The following is an 18,326-nucleotide window of genomic DNA, read 5'->3' on the forward strand; positions in this document are numbered from 1 at the left end:
CATTTAAAGATCTACCTCAGTTTCTATACCACCAAATCTTGAACCCCAGTCCAACAAGAAAACTCACGCTCACATAAACCAGCAGTCTGATGGTGAGAGACCCCTCCCCGAGAGGGACAAGATCCCTGATATTAATGATATTCTGCTATGGAGTCTATCACTGTTTTGAAGTACTTTCAGCATTTCTACAGACATTCCATTGTGCATAAAATGAGTTGAATACATCTCCAGGTGGCTTCATGTGGTATGCACAAGTGGATGATTCCCACCGACGCTCAAGGCCAGGTATTTGCCTGAAATCAAAACAGGATATTTTTTGCATGAGGCCTGATTTTCACATATGCTTCCACTTTACTTCAATTGTTCATTGTTATATTCAATTGATACTTCATAATTAATCCTTAATGGTCTGGTTTGGCAATATCATTTTTTAGCTCAGCATGGCACACCACTATACATTTCAATTCTCCCCATTTAGAAAAGGATGATACTTCCTTTCTGTAAGACCTCATAAACTATGTTAGCATTGCATTGAGCTTCACTGAGCTGAATTTTACTCTCCTGGACCAGCGTATTTGGCAGGTATGGCTCATAAAATAACACAGTGGGAGTGGGTAGTGCTTTGGTGTCCATCTTTGATTTTGACAAAATCATAAGTCTTTCATTTACTGCCATCTTCAATTCTTTTTATTGTACATGGGTATCTATGGTGAGTTTGAGTCAAAAATTAATGTATATTTGAAAATTACAAATTAGTTCCCTAAACTGCTTCTCTCCCATCCCCCAATTACAATTTCTTAACCTACCTTCACCATCTCACTTCTCTTACTATGTAGATTGTTTGGATTTTAGATCTCCAATTGTAAATGAAATGAATTCATTCGCACATTCAATATAAAATTTTACAATATTGTGGTGACTTTAAACTAAATCTCTAGCATGTTCAGATTCAGCAAATAGAGATGAAAATTCTTAATTTCTTTCTTATACTGTGCAGGCATAGAAAAAGAAGACATTCATTATGGTTCGATCAATTTTCAAAAAACTGCACCAGGTAGTAAAACTTTTTTTTTGTTTTCATTTTTACCTTCTTTAAGGTGAGGAACATTGACATTGGAGAGTAAACCATATTAAACAATATCAACCTATCATCACCTGCTGTTTGCATCAAGCAATCCCAGAGTAAATCTGGTCATGTTCTCACACTTCAGGATACTGGATGTGTGTCAGAGTGAGACTTACTGGGGAACTTCTTCTCTCTGGGGCTGAAATATCACACTAGAAGTGCGAGTGCAGCAATTCAGTATTGAGACATGTTGCTGTCTTTCAGTGGAGACACTATCCCAAGGTGCTGTAGCTCTTGAGTGTACATGCCTAGCCCTCATTTGGTGAATACAGAGGGTTCTCGCTACAGTCTTAGGTAATGCATATCCTTCCAGCAATACTAGAAGTAGATAACAATTATCATTATCACATTGAAATGTTCTAGGGTTGTAAAATGCACAATATAAATGTGATTTCTTCCTTTTGGACATCAGCCTTTGGCCCATTTGAGCAGGCATCAAGTGGCCTCTGAGCACAGTCCCCTGTTAATATTGAACTGTATAAAGAATTGCAGTGTAGGTCTGATCATAACAGGAATTACATGAAGACTGCAGAACTGGAAACAACACATAACAAAGCACCTCAACAACCAGACACAGATGACAATGGTACTGAGCTGTCAACCTGAAGGTTATGAGTTCCAGTTTTATCATGTCAGATGTTTTCTTATCAATCTGTTCAGTGATGTGATTACACAGCCTGGAACTTGAACCTGGGTCTATCAGCTCAGAGGTAGCCACTTTTCCATATAGCCTTTAATCCAATTGTGCTATAGAGGGAAGTTGAACTGCACAATGTCTACATGAGTGCCAGAGAACCTGCGGCTAATAGTATATTTTTAATTAACCGTTAGAGGATGATGTGTGCAGATCTGGCCTCCAAATTTGAGGAAAGATATTCTGGCTATTGAGGGAGTGCAGCGTAGGTTCACAAGGTCAATTCCTGGAATGGTGGGACTACCTTATGCTGAAAGATTGGAGCGACTGGGCTTGTATATCCTTGAGTTTAGAAGACTGAGAGGGGATCTGATTGAGACGTATAAGATTATTAAAGGATTGGACACTCTGGAGGCAGGAAACATGTTTCCGCTGATGGATGAGTCCCGAACCAGAGGACACAGCTTAAAAATAAGGGGTAGGCCATTTAGGACAGAAATGAGGAGAAACTCCTTCACCCAGAGAGTGGTGGGAGTGTGGAATGCTCTGCCCCAGAAGGCAGTGGAGGCCCAGTCTCTGGATTCATTTAAGAAAGAGTTGGATAGAGCTCTCAAAGATAGTGGAATCAAGGGTTATGGAGATAAGGCAGGAACAGGATACTGATTGAGGATGATCAGCCATGATCATATTGAATGGTGGTGCAGGTTCGAAGGGCAGAATGGCCTACTCCTGCACCTATTGTCTATTGTCTATTGATGTTACTTTGTGGCTTCAATCATGTGTTAACAAACCATGTGGTTACCTTTTGATACTCTCTGAAGCATATTATTGCTCCAGTATATAGTGATCTTCTCAGTGCCCATGGAGATGACCACTAAATGTGAGACCAATGAAAGTCAGTCATTTCCTGAGAATAACCACATAAAATATCCTAGGTTTGTGTTTGGTCATTATGGCATCCTTCCATAAATGATGGTAAATCATGGTAAATCATTGTACATTTAATTAATAGTATTGGTTATACCTTTTCAACTGGAAAAAAATTCGACCAAGAAATTTCTGTAATTTAAGGAGCAAATACTTAGAGATATCTCAGATACATCTAAGAATAATATGGGATTTTAGCTTTCCAAATATATACTGGGACTGCCATTGTGCAAAGAGTTTGGATGGTGAGGAATTTGTTAAGTGTTTTTGAGAAAATTTTCTTTATCAATATGTAGATGCAGTTTCTAGACAAGTAGTAAAAGTTGATCTTCTCTTGGGAAATAAGGCAGGACAAATGACTGAAGCATTTGTGAGGGAATACTTTAGTACGAGTGATCATAATTCTGTAAGTTTTAAAATAGTATTAAAGAGGTTAGGCCTTGTATAAAAGTTAAAGTTCTTAATTAGAGTAAGGCAAATTTTGACGGTATGAGACAGAAACTTTCAAACGTTGATTGGGGTAGTTGGTTTGCAGATAAAGGGATGACTGGCAAGTGGAAAGCCTTCAAAAGTGAGATAACAAGAGTTCAGAGACATTATGTTCTTGTTACAATGAAGAGTAAAGTGGGTAAGAGTAGGGAACAATGGATAAAGGCTCTGGTTGGAACCTTATTATCCCTAATCAGTTTTTGCTTCTCCAGAGACATGTAAATCCTATCTCTCAGAATCCCCTCCAACAACTTACTCACCACTGATGTGCTTCTGAGCTTCTATAAAGCACTGGTCAGACCACTTTTGGAGTAGTGTGTGCAGTTTTGGGTCTCATATCACAGAAAGGATGTACTGCCCTGGAGAATGTTCAGAGGAGGTTCACAAGAATGGTCCCAGGAATGAACAGTTTAACATATGAAGAACGTTTGAGGACTTTTTGGGTTTATACTCGATGGAGTTTAGAAGGATGAGGAGGGATCTAAGTGAAACATATAGAGTACTGAATGGCCTGGACAGAGTAGATGTTGGGAAGATATTTCCATTTGTAGGAGAGACTAGGATTCAAGCCTTGGAGTAAACGGAAGTCATTTTAGAATGGAGATAAGGGAAAACTTCTTCAGCCAGAAAGTGGTGAATCTATGGAATTCATTGCCACTGAAGGCTGTGGAGGCTAGGTCATTGCATATATTTAAGACTAAAATAGATAAGTTCTTGAGTATCAAGGGGATCAAGGGTTATGGAGAGAAAAATGGGAGAATGGGGTTGAGAAATTTATCAGTCTTGAAGGAATGGCAGAGCAGACTCAATGGGCTGAATGGCCTAATTTTGGCTCCTATGTCTTATGGTCTTATTGGCTTGTTCATAAGTCAATAGTTCCCATGCTTCTCTTAGCATTAGCCATCCTCCGTGGCTGTAGATGACACAAATATCTCTGGGTAATGGTAAAGAACAATAGATGAATAAAGATATTGAGGCTCTGCTTGAAGGAGAATAAGAAGGAAGCATGTGTTAGATATAAACAACAGAGATCAAGGGAATATCTTCAAGAGTAAAGGTGATGTCGGGGCATTTTTAGATAGAAATCAAGAGGGCAAAAACGGGACCTGATTTGGTCTTGGCAGATCAGGTTAAGGATAATCCAAAGAGACTTTGCAAGTTGGAAAAGAGCAAAAGGGAAACTAGGAAGAGAATAGGGCTCCTTAAAGATCAACAAGGCTGTCTATGTGTGGAACCACAAGATATGGGAAATCTACTAAGTAAATACTTTGCCTCAATTTTAACTGAGGAGAAAGAAATGGAGGCTAGGGAACTTGGGGAAATAAGTATTGAAGTCACATCAGTCCACATTACAGAGCGAGGTGCTGGAGTTCGTAAATATTGTAAAGATGGATATATCTCTAGGACCTGATCTAATGTACCCTGGGACATTTTCAGAAGTTAGGAGAGGAACTGTGGGGCCCCACCAGAGATATTTGTGTCATCTACAGCCATGGGTGAGGTGCAAGAGGACTGGAGGAAGGCTAATGCTGTGTTTTCATTTAAGAAAGGCTTTAAGGAGAAACCTGGGAACTATAGACCTATGAATCTGATACCAGTAGTGGGTAAGTTATTGGAGGGGATTCTGAAACATAGAATTCACATGCTTTTGGAGAGACGAGGACTGATTAGGGATAGTGAGCATGTTTTTTGAAGACATAATCAAAAAAAATGAGGGCATTGCAACAGATATTTTCTACATGGACTGTAGTAAAGCCTTTAATAAGGTTCCACATGGCAAACTGATAAGTAAAGTTAGATTACATAGTGTTCAGAGAGAGCTTGTCAATTAGATACGCAATTGACGTGATGGTGAGAAACAGAGGGTGATAGTGGAGGACTGTTTTTCAGACTGGAAGCCTGTGACCAGCAGTGTTCTGCTATTAGAGATCAGTGTTGTTTCTACTGTTGTTTATCATTTATATAAACAATTTGCATGAGAACTTAGGAGTCACGTTCAGTAGGTTTGTGAATGAAAACAAAATTAGTGGTTTGGTCGACCGTGAGAAAGGTTATCTCAGATTACAAAGGGATCTTGATCAACTGGACCAATGGGCTCCAGTGTGGCAGATGGAGCTTAATTTGGATAAATGTGAGATATTGCATTTTGCTAAAGTGACCAAGGGCAGGACTTACACAGATAATGGTAGAGCCCTGGGTAATGTTGTCAAACAGAGACCTAGAGGTTTAGATACATAGTATTTGCAAGTTTTTACATGGTGAAGAAAAAAACATGCTTGCTTTCATTGAGTATAGGAATTGGGATGTCCATGTCATTCTTTTGAAGCGCTGTATATATACTGTAGTTCTGGTTATAGGAAGGATATTATTAAATTGGAGAGGGTTCAGAAAAGATTTACCAGGATGTTGCTGGGATTGGATGGTTTGAGTTACAGAGAGAGAGTAGATCGGCTGGGACTCTTTTCACTGGGGTGTAGGAGGTTGAGAGGTGAGCATATCGAGGTTTATAAAATACTGAAAGATCGAAATAAGATCAATAGCAAAGATTTTCTCCCTTGGGTCAGAACTAAGAGGTATATCTTTAAGGTGAGAGAGGAAAGATGTAAAAGGGACCTGAGGCCCAACATTTTCACACACAGAGAGTGGTTTGTGTGTCGAATTAACTATCAGAGGAAGTGATAGATGCAAGTACAGTTACAACATTTAAAAGACGTTTGAACACGTACATGATTAGGAAAGGTTTAGAGGGACTTGGGCCAAATAGAGGCAAAAGGGACTAGTTTGAGGAAGGGTCATTTGACCCAAATATTGACTCTGATTTCTGTCCACAGACACAGCCAGGCCCGCTGAGCTTTTCCAGGAATTTCTGTTTTTGTTTGGAACTAGTTTAGTTTGGCAAATCTGGTCTGCATGGACAAGTTGAACCTAGGACCTGTTTCCGTGCTTTATGACTCTATAACTCATTAACATGCATCCTTGTATATTGGCCTTATGTTTCAATAGAAATATGACTTCTTCACTTTCTCTAACGATTCATTAAAAAAACATGCAGTTCCGTCAGTAGCTGAGTGAACCAGCAAAGATTCAATGCAATCTTCTACAATGATGGAAGGAACAATTTTGTTTTATATCCCTTGGTGCATTTTCCAAATGTCATTCTTAGTATGGATGTGGGTTATACAGATCAAACCCCTGAGGTCACTGTTGATTAATGGCATTTTAATCTATTGGCAACTTGAGTAAAAAGCAATAAGTTAAAGAGGTTTAGATTTCATGTTGTCACTTTTTTTCATCCCAATCTGTCGATACTATTCTTGTAATGTTTTAATTATTCCAGGGAGCAAACAGGGAACAGAGAGAATATGGAGCAGCAAACAATCTTCAGAAGTTGTAAGTACAAAGATTCCTGGGTGTCAAAATATATTCCAAAATCTTAGCATCTATTGTTTGTAAAATTCCTGTCTGATGTAAAGAGATTCAATGAATAATCCATTATAATAAACAGCCAATTTCTCTTTCTTTCAGGAATTGGGTGCTTCAAATGAAGGTGATTCCATTATTATCTATGCACAAATAGCAAAAGTGCAAGATCAATAAACTTTAGAAGTCACAGGAGATGCATGGACTTAGATATGGAAAATGGAACATTTCTTTTCAGGAACTGATTTTCTTCCTTCTCAGTGATTGAAGTTTTCTTTTTGTGTATACACTCTGACTTTACACAATCATCACATCACAGATTTTAAACAGTAAAATTGCTTGCAATAGAAATCATTTACGATTATATAATTTCACTTTGATTTCAACAACTCAAGCAAATGCCAGGCAGGAAAAAGCTTTGTTACAAAAATAAATAAAAATATATTTAAAAAATACATGGTTTTTCTGTGAACTCAAGTAATGCTTCAGAATTATAGAAACAAACAGTGGTGACTCAATGATGCAATATAACAATTAATCTTTATCTAGTTGGGTTACTATTGACTATTCATCCTTTAATAGCTACCAACACTTAAACAGATTATTCACCTGTTGTAGGCTATGAAAGTTTCACAAATCAAAATTCTTGAACGTGTTTGTCAAGTTTTGAGAAGATTTGTAGCTTAGGTTGAGGTTCTGGATGTAGGTTTGCTCGGTGAGTTAGCAGGTTCATTTTCAGAAGTTTTGTCACTATACTCGGTAACATCTTCAGTGAGCCTCCAGATGAAGCCATTCTTTGTCTGGAGGGTCACTGAAGATGTTGCCTAGTATGGTGGTGAAATGTCTGAAAACGAACCTTCCAGATCAGCAAGCAAACCTACATCCAGTTTGTCATGTATGTATTTTTACACACGGCAAGCTTTTCTCAGGTATTCTGACAAATTTGTCATCAATTAAATGTCTTCCAAAGGATTCATCCCCATGTTGTTGTTTGAAGGATCATTGAAGCTTTCAACCACAAGTAATGGTTCTGAGACATTGTGCTGTTGCCTCCTGCCACACTGGAGTTAACATAACTCTACCATTAGACAATTCTCTAGGTCCATATGAGTCAATTGTAGATTATCAAACTCCAACATAACATTAAGAAGTAGCACAGATTTATCCATCCCCTACTATTCCATTTCCCATAGAAATATCTCAGGTGGGAATGGAAGAATTAGGGGATGTTTTTATGATCTCTGTTAATATCATGAAAGGCATTTGAATTTCCAGTTAATAGTTGAAGAAAGATATAACGGAATATCACATTTTGATATATTTACTGTGACAGCTCCATAAAATGTGAGATCTTTATTTATTGTAAGAAAAATAATCCTTTATTTTTTTCTTTAAATTGAACTAAAATAGCTATTATGAACCATGTGATTTTCAAGTTTTAAAAACTTCCAACAGTTTTAGAAACTTCCAACAGTATTATTGCAAAACTTAAATATAAAGCTAAAGAAGTATCCTTACAGAATTTCACACCTTTCACTGTATGGACATTACAGTCAACAAACATAAAATAATAGTAAAGGATATGCCTCCCAGCAAGAACTGATAACACAGGAAGATATCAAAGATGCTAATGTCTGCAAAGGTATGTTATTTGCCCTTCTTTATTATACTCTTCATCAGGAAGAGCTTATGCTCGAAATGTTGATTCTCCTGCTCCTCGAATGCTGCCTGACTGGCTGTGCTTTTCCAGCACTGCACTCTTCAACTTCATTTTTTATGTCCTAACATCACTGATGCCTAATTCATGAGCTATGAAGAAAGAGGAAACTTGCTTTTAATGTAATTTCACAACAGATCATGTAATTTCCTTTATACGTTACAGCTAAGAATTTCAGTTAGTTGCATTTGTATCTGTTGCCAGGATTCACTCTCAGAAGTTTGGCTTTTCGTACAAAATAGGACATCTTACTGTAAATATGATTTGTAAAGGATTGACATTAGTGCTTTTGAACAGCACAATGTGATTTATTCTCTATTTTGGATATTTCACTCTTTAAACTGAATGGGACATCAGTTAATCATTTCCATGTTCTGTCTCATATTGCATGAAACTCCGAACAGGGGATTTCCTGTAGCACAACAGTTGCCTTTTTTGCTTGTTATTAGCTGAGCTGGTGGTGGCTTTGTCAATGTAACAGTTTCCTTTTGGGACTTCTGTCATCTCCAGCTCTTTCCTGGGTTAATCTAAAACACTCCTGGCTAGCTCCCCTCAAGCTCTTCTCTCTGTAAATTTGAGGACATTGAAATCTCTGCGGCTTATGAAACAGCGTGCAGTAAATTCTGTTCACCTATATTCACTGACCTCCATCAGCTCCCAGTTATGAAACACTTTTGTTTTAAAATTCTTGTTGAGCCTTTGAAATATAAACTTTGTAAATGTTTCATGGAGTGATATAAAGGAAAGACAAAGAAGCAAAACTTTTTACCAAAATAAAAAGATATCTTGTTACAAAATAAGATATTAGAGCAGTGAACGAAAAGTTGATGAAAGAAATGGGCATACAGGAATGTTTTAAATTGAGAAACAGAAATAGAAACAGAAAGATGGAAAAATTTAAGGAGGGAATTCCAGAGTCTAGGATATTGGCAACTGTAGACCAAAGATCAGCTGGCTACTGAATTCCATGACAAAGTAATGAACCTTAATTGCGCAAAATATCTCTCAAACTATTAGGAACTGGAAGAGTCACAAAATAAAATGTATGAGGAGAAAATGAACCATAATGCATGAACTTGATTGGCAATCCTTAGTCAATTACTGTTCCTACATTTGAATCAGCTTCTCAATGAATAATTGCAAGATAAAGAACCCCAACATTACTTCAAGGATTTGTTAATTTCAAATTGAGTTTTTTAAAGCACAGCGGTTACACTTTACATTTTTATATCGTCACTCTTAGTATGACAGATTTCCCATTCTTAGCCCAAAGTGTATGAGGTGGTACGATATCTGTCTTTAGAAGCCAGTCTCTGACCTATTGATATCAGCACAATACCTCGAGAAAATCGAGGTTTGTAGCATTCATTTTTCTTTGGACAGCACGACGCTTCTTAAACTATGAAAATGAAATTCACAGCACACTTCTGGCACAAGGTTTACCAAATGCCATTTTGCTAAAAGTATTAGTGCACTGACACCTCATATCTGCGGGCAGCAAATATGAAATATGTTAATCATGGTGCCAATCAACAGATGAAATTAACTTGAAACTAGCACTGTCATGGTCTCTTACACCCCCCCCCCTCCCCCACCAAACCTGAACATGCATTCTATAATAGGAATGATCAATTTATTCCCAGCAGATCTGCTTCTCAAAGACAGTCTGTGGGTACGGTCTACTGGTAAGAACGCCAGACAGTCAGCGACACCCACATCCCACAAATGAATAAATAAAAACAACCTGTTCTCCCCCTCCTCCCTCTTCTAACACTTTGTCCTACTCAGTGTGACCTCCCACTCCTCACACCTTACTGACACCACAACGGTCACCACTCATATCCCTATTGTGCTGTAAGCGGAGATCAACTAATTATATCTACGTGTTGCATTATTTATTTTCCTGTTGCTGCAATTCTATGTCCATTGTGTGTTTTTCTATACATGTTGTGGGGTAGGTTAGCTCAGTCAATTAGGTGGGCACAATGTTGTGTAGAATAGCACCAAGAGCATGGATTAAATTGCTATACCAGCTGTATTAGTTCATGGAACACTGTCTCCTTATCTCGCTCCATCCTTGAAATAGAATGGTACCCTTCAAGCTAAATAATCACTTGTCTCACTTTGTAAGATGGAGAGATGCCTGGGGTACCTCTGTACTAATTACTTGATTAATTACCTGCATGTATGTTAATTGTATCCACAATCTATAAGGTCTAGACATGTCTGGTGTTTAAACATTTTGATAATTTAATGCCACTTTAGACAAACCAATTGTTTCTAAATATGAATGGTCTTGTATAGCTTTGTCTTGGAATTGTCTATGTCCAGGAGAATGAAGAGAGGTCACACTGAGTAGGACAAAGTGCTAGAAGAGGGAGTAGGGGGAGAACAGGTTGTTTTTATTTATTCATTTGTGGGATGTGGGCGTCGCTGACTATCTGGCGTTCTTACCAGTAGACCGTACCCACAGACTGTCTTTGAGAAGCAGATCTGCTGGGAATAAATTGATCATTCACTGTGATGCTGCACTCACCTACATTTCTTGTCAATGGTATGTTTTCTAGTGTACCGGACACTTGGATGTGCACACACATCAGCCATTTTCTGTCACCTTTCCAACAACGTCCATATGTAAATCCAAAGTGGTGGTGCAGTTAGACTGAATGATGCCTCTATAAGTGTCATCTAACAAAGAGGAGATAGTACCACTTCCCCTGTGGACTAGAGGAGATTCTCCTACATTGGATGTTTTGAACAGGCCACTGGCACTGACCTATGCTGCACTTCAATCCAGGCCACCTGGTTCTGATGGGAGCCTGGACTAGAACATCCAGCGAGTTAGTGATGAAGCTTGGAGCCTGTTTCTCTCTGAGTCTGAAGTATCTCCAGGAGAGGAAGGATAACTAAACCAGCATAAACCACCTGATACTGCAGGCTTGCAGTGAGTGAAGAGTGTAGCATTTAAAGATGGTACCCTGTCCTTTGATGCTGGAAATCAGAGTTTAGATTAGAGTGATGTTGGAAAAGCACAGCAGGTCATGCAGCATCCGAGGAGCAGGAAAATCGACGTTTTGGGCAACAGCCCTTCATCAGGAATAGAGACAGTGTGCCTGCAGAGTGGAGAGATAAATGAGAGGTGGTTGGGGGTGGGAGAAAGTAGCATAGAGTACAATAGATGATGGGGGTGGGGAGGGAGGTGATAGGTCAGAGAGGAAGGTGGAGTGGATAGGTGGAAAGGAAGATAGGCAGGTATGACAGGTCATGAGGGTGGTGCTGAGCTAGACAGCTGGAGCTGGGGTGAGGTGGGGATGGGGAAATCATCCCCACCCCCATTCACCCATTGTACTCTTTGCTACCTTCCCCCACCCTCCTCTCTAATCTATCACCCCCATTCACCCATTGTACTTTTTGCTACCTTCCCCCACCCTCCTCTCTGACCTATCACCTCCATCCCCACCCCCATTCACCTATTGTACTCTATGCTAATTTTTCCCCACCCTCACCCCCCTCTCATTTATCTCTCCACTCTGCAGGCACACTGCCTCTATTCCCGAGTAAGGGCTTTTGCCCGAAATGTCGATTTTCCTGCGTCTCGGATGCTGCCTGACCTGTTGTGCTTTTCCAGCACCACTCTAATCTGGACTCTGGTTTCCAACATCTGCAGTCCTTGTTTATACCTAGTTGATTTTAACCCTACTGCGAATCCTCTTGCAAGGATGCCTGCCTTGAAGAAGTTTTCTTCCTCTCTCTACAAGAATCTCAGTGAGTCTCTCTCTCACTGCAATCCCCAGGTCATCTCCTCTGCCCTGAAGCTCTTCAACCATGTCGTGAAACAGACTCGCTCCTCATTTCCCCTTCCCCCACCTCACCTCAGCTTCAGCCTTCCAGCTCAGCACCGCCCTCATGACCTGCCTATCTTCCTTTCCACCTGTCCACTCCTCCCTCCTCTCTGACCTATCACTTCATCCCCACCCCCCATTCACCCATTGTACTCTATGCTACTTTCTCCCCACCCCAACCCCCTCTCATTTATCTCTCCACTCTGCAGGCACACTGCCTCTATTCCTGATGAAGGGCTTTTGCCCAAAACGTCGATTTTCCTGCTCCTCGGATGCTGCATGACCTGCTGTGCTTTTCCAGCACCACTATAATCTATACCTTGTCCTTTGATGCTAGGCGGTCCCAGAAGGAAAGTGTACCTCCTGACAACCAATCCCAAAGGATTGTCCTACTGTTCAACCCTGCAACAATTCACTTGTATAAGTAATGAGCTGAAAACAGTGAGATCGTGAAAGAAGACTTAACACTTGCCGAAGTAGATGTGGCAACCTCCAGTATACCCAATGTCACATCGAGAGCCTGATCTAGAAGATTTTGCTGTGTGTGGGTAGGTGAAAATTATGATGACGCATTCTCCAACTGTATTCCAATAATAACTAATAGCAATTACTATCTGCTTTTTACTTTAATTATTTTATTTTTAAGTGGGGATTTTCCAAATGGATGCTGGATGTGACATGAATTACACTAGGTTCATCAAATGTTTTCTGACCAACCAACTGCAAAGTTTGAAACATTGTGAAACAGACTTTAGCTGCAATCATCACAGGAAGTGGCGGATTTTTTTTTAACTGAAGAACCTTAATTCATTTTGAAGGACCCTGTTGGAATGAGGCAATAATTTTGCAAGTTGTTTAATTTCACTTGTTTACCAGTTCTGAAGTGCTAACCATATTGAGGAAATATTATATTGCTTTCTTTCAGGTGTTTCTCTGATATTATTCTCTGTGTTTTTATTATAAGCATGTTTTATTATGCGTATATGTTTTCTATCGAAAAATAGACTGAATCTCTGAAACTAGTTGCTGTTTTCTTAGCATGCTAAATTTCTTAGCATTTTCACTTAGACTATTGTCGTCTCTATCAAATGCAGGTGGACAGCAGCGATTCAAAAAGACAGCTCACCACTATCTTCTCAAGGGCAACTGGGATGGGCAATAATTACTGGCCCAGCCAGTGACATACACATTCCATGAATGAAGAAAAAAATTACCACTGTTTATTATAATATACAGTTGAATCACTTTTGAGGCTGTTGCGCCACAATGGTAGTGTCCCTACCTCTGAGCTAGGAGGCTTAGGTTCAAGTTCCACCTACTCCAGTGTATGTAATAATATCTCTGAACAGGCTGATTCAAAAATATCTGCAGTGTAGTGACAGGGCTTATTTCCAGATCTAGGCTCCTTTTCACAGGTTGCAGGAGTTTGCATTGCATGGTGGGTCAGTGGTTAGCACTGCTACCTCACAGCGCCAGGGACCCTGGTTCAATTCTAGCCTCAGGCGACTGTCTGTGTGGGGGTTGCACATTTTCCCTGGGTCTGCATGGGTTTCCTCTGGGTGCTCCTGTTTCCTCCCACAAACCAAAGATGTGCAGGTTAGGTGAATTAGGCATGCTAAATTGCCCACAGTGTTCAGGGATGTGTTAGTTAGGTGTAAATGTCGAGTAATAGGGTAGTAGGATGGGTTTGGGTGGGATACTCCTCAGAGGGTCAGTGTTGACTTTTTGGACCAAATGGCCTGTTTCCACACTGTCAGGATTCTATTGGATTCTAAATTACAACAATGGAACAGTTTAATAAAATAAAAAATTGTGGACCAATTGTCCATTGCTCTTCCACTGCATTTCACAACAAATGTCAGCATAGGACAACTTAAAGTATTTGAATTGCATTAAGTGTCAACATCACAGATAAGGCAGAGTAGCTGGAGTTCAGCAAGTCAGGCCCCAGAATGAATGGGACAACATTCAAACTTCAATTGAGTGATTTCCTGTAAATAATTTTGCATGATTATTGAGAAATGTGAATCTTAAATCACCCAGTGCAGACTTCATGTCTCATTAAACATATCACATTAAGTCAAAAATCACATGACACTGGGTTACAGTCCAACAGGTTTATTTAAAAGCACCAGCTTTCAGAGCTTTGCTCCAAAGGCTTGTGTGTTCAAATAAACCTGTCAGACCACAACCAGGTGTCGTGTGAGTTTTGACTTTGTCCACCCTAGTCCAACACTGGCACCTCCACATCCTGTCACATTAAAACAAAGTAGGGGAAAGATTTTCTTCAGCACTTCTTTTGCAATGGTTCTGCAACAAGAAAATTCATTTTGACAATTTAAACAACAATCGTAAACAGAGGAATTAACTCCACAGATTGTATGGTGGTTTATAAAGTGGCACATTCTTTGAACACTGTCACTAAACCTGGTGGTTCAATGTTTGGCACTGCTGTCTTACTGTGCCAGGAACAGGTTCAATTCCACCATTGGACATCAGTCTGTTTGGAGTTTGCACATTCTCCCCGTGTCTGTGTGGGTTTCCTCCAGATATTCTGGTTTCCTACCACAGTCTAGAGATGGGCAGGTTAGATAGATTGGCCATGCTAACCTGTTCTGTAGTGTCCAGGGATGTGCAATCTAAATGGGCTAGCCATGGGAAATGCAGGATGACAGGGATAGAGTGGGTGTGGGTGGCATGCTCTTCAGAGGACTTGATGGGCCAAATGGCCTGCTTCCATACTGTCAGGATTCTATGATTCTATGAAACTTCACTGTAGTAATAAGCCTCAGTGCTATGACACAGATTGGCCATTACCTACTCTTGACTGTTGTGCAGTGAAAATGTTTGTTGTGTCACTCAGTTCATGTCACAATTTATAAAGTCTCTGTTGAATATTTGATTGTCACTTGCAATGTGGAAGGTGGAACTTTTTCTTCAATGTGTACAAAATGTGAGACTTACTGGAATTCAACTATTGTTGCATGTTTAGATCAAACATGGCATTGTGGTTGAGAACCTGCCAAAACCCAAACTGAGCATCAAAGCATATTATACTGACTAAATGCTGCTTTATGGTCATACTGGATATGAACGATCCCAGAGGGAAACTTAGCTTGGTGGATTTTGTTTTGTTGCAGTTTAGTTACCTAGATAGTTAGTTACTGGACATATTCGTACCAGGCTGCCCAATGTTCTGTTAACAAAATAATACAAGATAATTACACAAAATAAAGAAAGTTTCATGTACATGACAGTTTTGGAAGTTCCTAACACAATGAGCAAAAACAAAGATTCAACCCTTTTCCTCAGAAATATCCATTATATGGATCCTATCCAAACTGAAGCATCACTCCAAGCTTAGCTGCAAAATTTCTGACTCTTTCAGTGAGATGGCCTAGAGACTCATTTCCTATTCTCCTATTCCCACAAACCAAACTCAGCTTCTCCTGATTTGAACTGAAATTTGATTTTGGCTACTGACCACATTTTTCTGGCTGCATTACCTCAATTTTGAAAACATTTATCAATGAACTCCCCAAATAGCCACTTAACCAAAGTTACATTTTTTTTGGAAGTGATGGATATTTTACTTTTTTTAACTTACTGTTCCAAATAACTTTCCAGCATCAAAAAAAAACGAGCTTCACAAAGCCACACTAATTTACTAGCAGGAAGTGAGAACTGCAGATGCTGGAGATCAGAGTCGAGAGTGTGGTGCTGGAAAAGCACAGCAGATCAAGCAGCATCCGAGGAACAGGAGAATCAACGTTTCAGGCATAAGACCTTCATCAGGAATGAGGTTTGTGGACAAGGGTCTGAGACATAAATGGGTGGGGAGGGTGGGGTTGGGAGGAAGGTAGATGAGTGTGAGGGAGAAGGTAATAGGTCGGGGGGGTGAGTGGATAGGTGGGAAAGGCGATGAACAGGTCAGGAGGGCAATTCTGAGTTGGAGGCTTAGGACTGGATAGTATGGAGGGGAGGAGAAATGACAAAACTGTTGAAATCCACATTTATCCCGTGTGGTTGTAGGGTTCCAAGGCAGAATATAAGACGTTCTTCCTCGAGGCGTCAGATGATAACGGTTTGGCAATGGAGGATGCCCAGGACCTGCACATCCTTGATGGAGTGGGAGGTGGAGTTGAAGTGTTCAGCCATGGGAAGGTGGGGTTGGCTGGTGCGGATGTCTCAGAGATGTTCTCTGAAACTAAACTAATTTACCTCAACTTTAAAACGCAAATTCCCAAATGATGATAGTATGTTATTTAGCTTGATCTGGCAGCTGATGACCCTTTGATCATTTTGCTGATGAATGTGAATGTATTGATAGAGCAAGGATAAATTGGACCAGATTTGCCAGCATTCCATGACTGACAGTAAAGGAACAGTCTAACTATCTCCCGATGACATTCAGCGGCATTATCATTGTTGAAGCCCGACAACCAACATCTTCAGGTTTATCATTGACCGGAAACTGAACTGGACTAGCCACCTATATACTGTACCACAAGGGCAGAGATAGGAAATCCTGCAGCAGGTCACATCTTAATTCTCCAAAGCTTATCCCCACCTACAATGCGCAAGTCAACTTGCACTCAAGGTGCTTGACAACATTGAGGATTGATTGATGTCACATAAGTGCCAGTATTGATGCTGTTTTGGAACAGCTTGGATAGGGGCATGGCAAGTTCTGGTTCACACTTCTTCAGTGCTATTGCCAATGTGCTGTCAAGGCCTGTCATTTTTGCAGTTCTCCATATCATATAGAGTGAATCAAATTGGCTAAAATCTGGTATCTTTGATGCTGGGGAAATGTGGAGACCTTATGGGGATATGTTTGACTGACTGGGCTTGTTGAAACTAGTGGTTAGAAGTATGAGCATGATTTAATTGAGGCATATAAGATGCTAAATAGTCTTGAAAAGATAAATGTGGCAAATATGTTTTCTCTTATTTTGGAATCCAGAACTAGGAGGCACTGATCTAAAATTAAAGGTCATCCTTTCAGGACAGAGATGAGGAGAATTTTATTCGCTCAGAGGATTGGGTGACTTTAACTGAGTAATTTAATATTTTAAGAGTCATAGAGTCATATAGCATGGAAACAGACCTTTTGGTCAAACTCATCCATGCTGATCAGTTATCCTAGACTGAAGAAGTCTCATTTGCCTGCATTTGGCCTATATCCCTCTAAACCTTTCATGTTCACATACCTGTCCAAGTCTTTTTTAAATGTTGTAATCATACCCACTTCTACCACTTCCTCTGGCTGCTTGTTTCATACATGCACCACCCTCTGTGTGAAAAAGTTGCCCCCAAGGTCCCTTTTAAATCTTCCCCCTCTCATCTTAAACCTATGCCTTTTAGCTTTGGACTCTTCTGCCCTGGAAAGCAGAACCTTGGCTATTCACCTTATCTCTGCCCTTCATGATTTTATGACCCTCTATAGTGTAATCCCCTAACCTGCTGTGCTGCAGGGAAAGAAGTCCCAGCCTATCCAACCTTTCCTTATAAATCCAACTCTCTAGTCTTGATAACATCCTTGCAAATCTTTTTTGCCTCCTTTCCTGTTTAATAACATATTTCCTATAGTAGAATGACCAGAAATGTACACAGTAGTCCAAATGTGGCCTTACCAATGTCTTATGCAGCTGTGACATGGCATCCCAACTCCTGAACTAAATACTTTGACCAATGAAGGCAAGCATGTCAAACAACTTCTTTACCACCCTGTCTACCTATGCTGCCATTTTCAAGGAATTATATACCTGCACCCATAGATCTGTCTGTTCAACAACACGAAACCCACTTATAGGTTACATGTTTAGTTCACTTGTAGTTTCAACTTTTAGAATGGAACTGCAGATAGCTTCTTCCTGTAGCTTTTATACATCTGCTTGAAGGTACTCAGCTTTAAGTAACCTATTTGTGGTTTTATCCAAACACTTCTGATCTGGGACTAACAATATTTCTTCACTCTAAGGTAATTTAATTCGCTATACATCCTTCCCTGCTAAGGAGCATTGGTCTGTAGAGTCACCCCATTCAAGGACTTCACAGGACTGCACGACCCAAGTAAAAACTGAAACCCAAAAGTCTCCATCTCTAAGCTATGTATGTTTCCCTTAAGCTTAAAATGAAACAAGTTCCACAAGTCTCTAATAAACCTTG

At 40.0% G+C, this 18,326-nt stretch overlaps 1 protein-coding gene across 10 annotated transcripts in view; it reads left to right on the forward strand.

The window, feature by feature from the left end:
• The window catches only part of LOC122547072 (uncharacterized), a 108,946-nt gene extending 101,880 nt beyond the window's left edge, over positions 1-7,066 (forward strand). For all 10 annotated transcript variants that reach the window (XM_087995166.1, XM_087995163.1, XM_087995160.1 and 7 more), the window contains 3 exons: positions 998-1,054; positions 6,514-6,566; positions 6,702-7,066. In XM_087995166.1, coding sequence (XP_087851292.1) covers positions 998-1,054; positions 6,514-6,566; positions 6,702-6,773 — 182 coding nt within the window. In that variant the 3' untranslated portion in view covers positions 6,774-7,066. The remainder of the gene's footprint in view (positions 1-997; positions 1,055-6,513; positions 6,567-6,701) is intronic.
• Positions 7,067-18,326: the final 11,260 nt, after the last annotated feature.

The sequence above is a fragment of the Chiloscyllium plagiosum genome, unplaced genomic scaffold, assembly GCF_037043375.1.
Source record: "Chiloscyllium plagiosum isolate Xiang-an unplaced genomic scaffold, Cpla_swu_hap1 HiC_scaffold_16, whole genome shotgun sequence".
NCBI lineage: Eukaryota > Metazoa > Chordata > Chondrichthyes > Orectolobiformes > Hemiscylliidae > Chiloscyllium > Chiloscyllium plagiosum.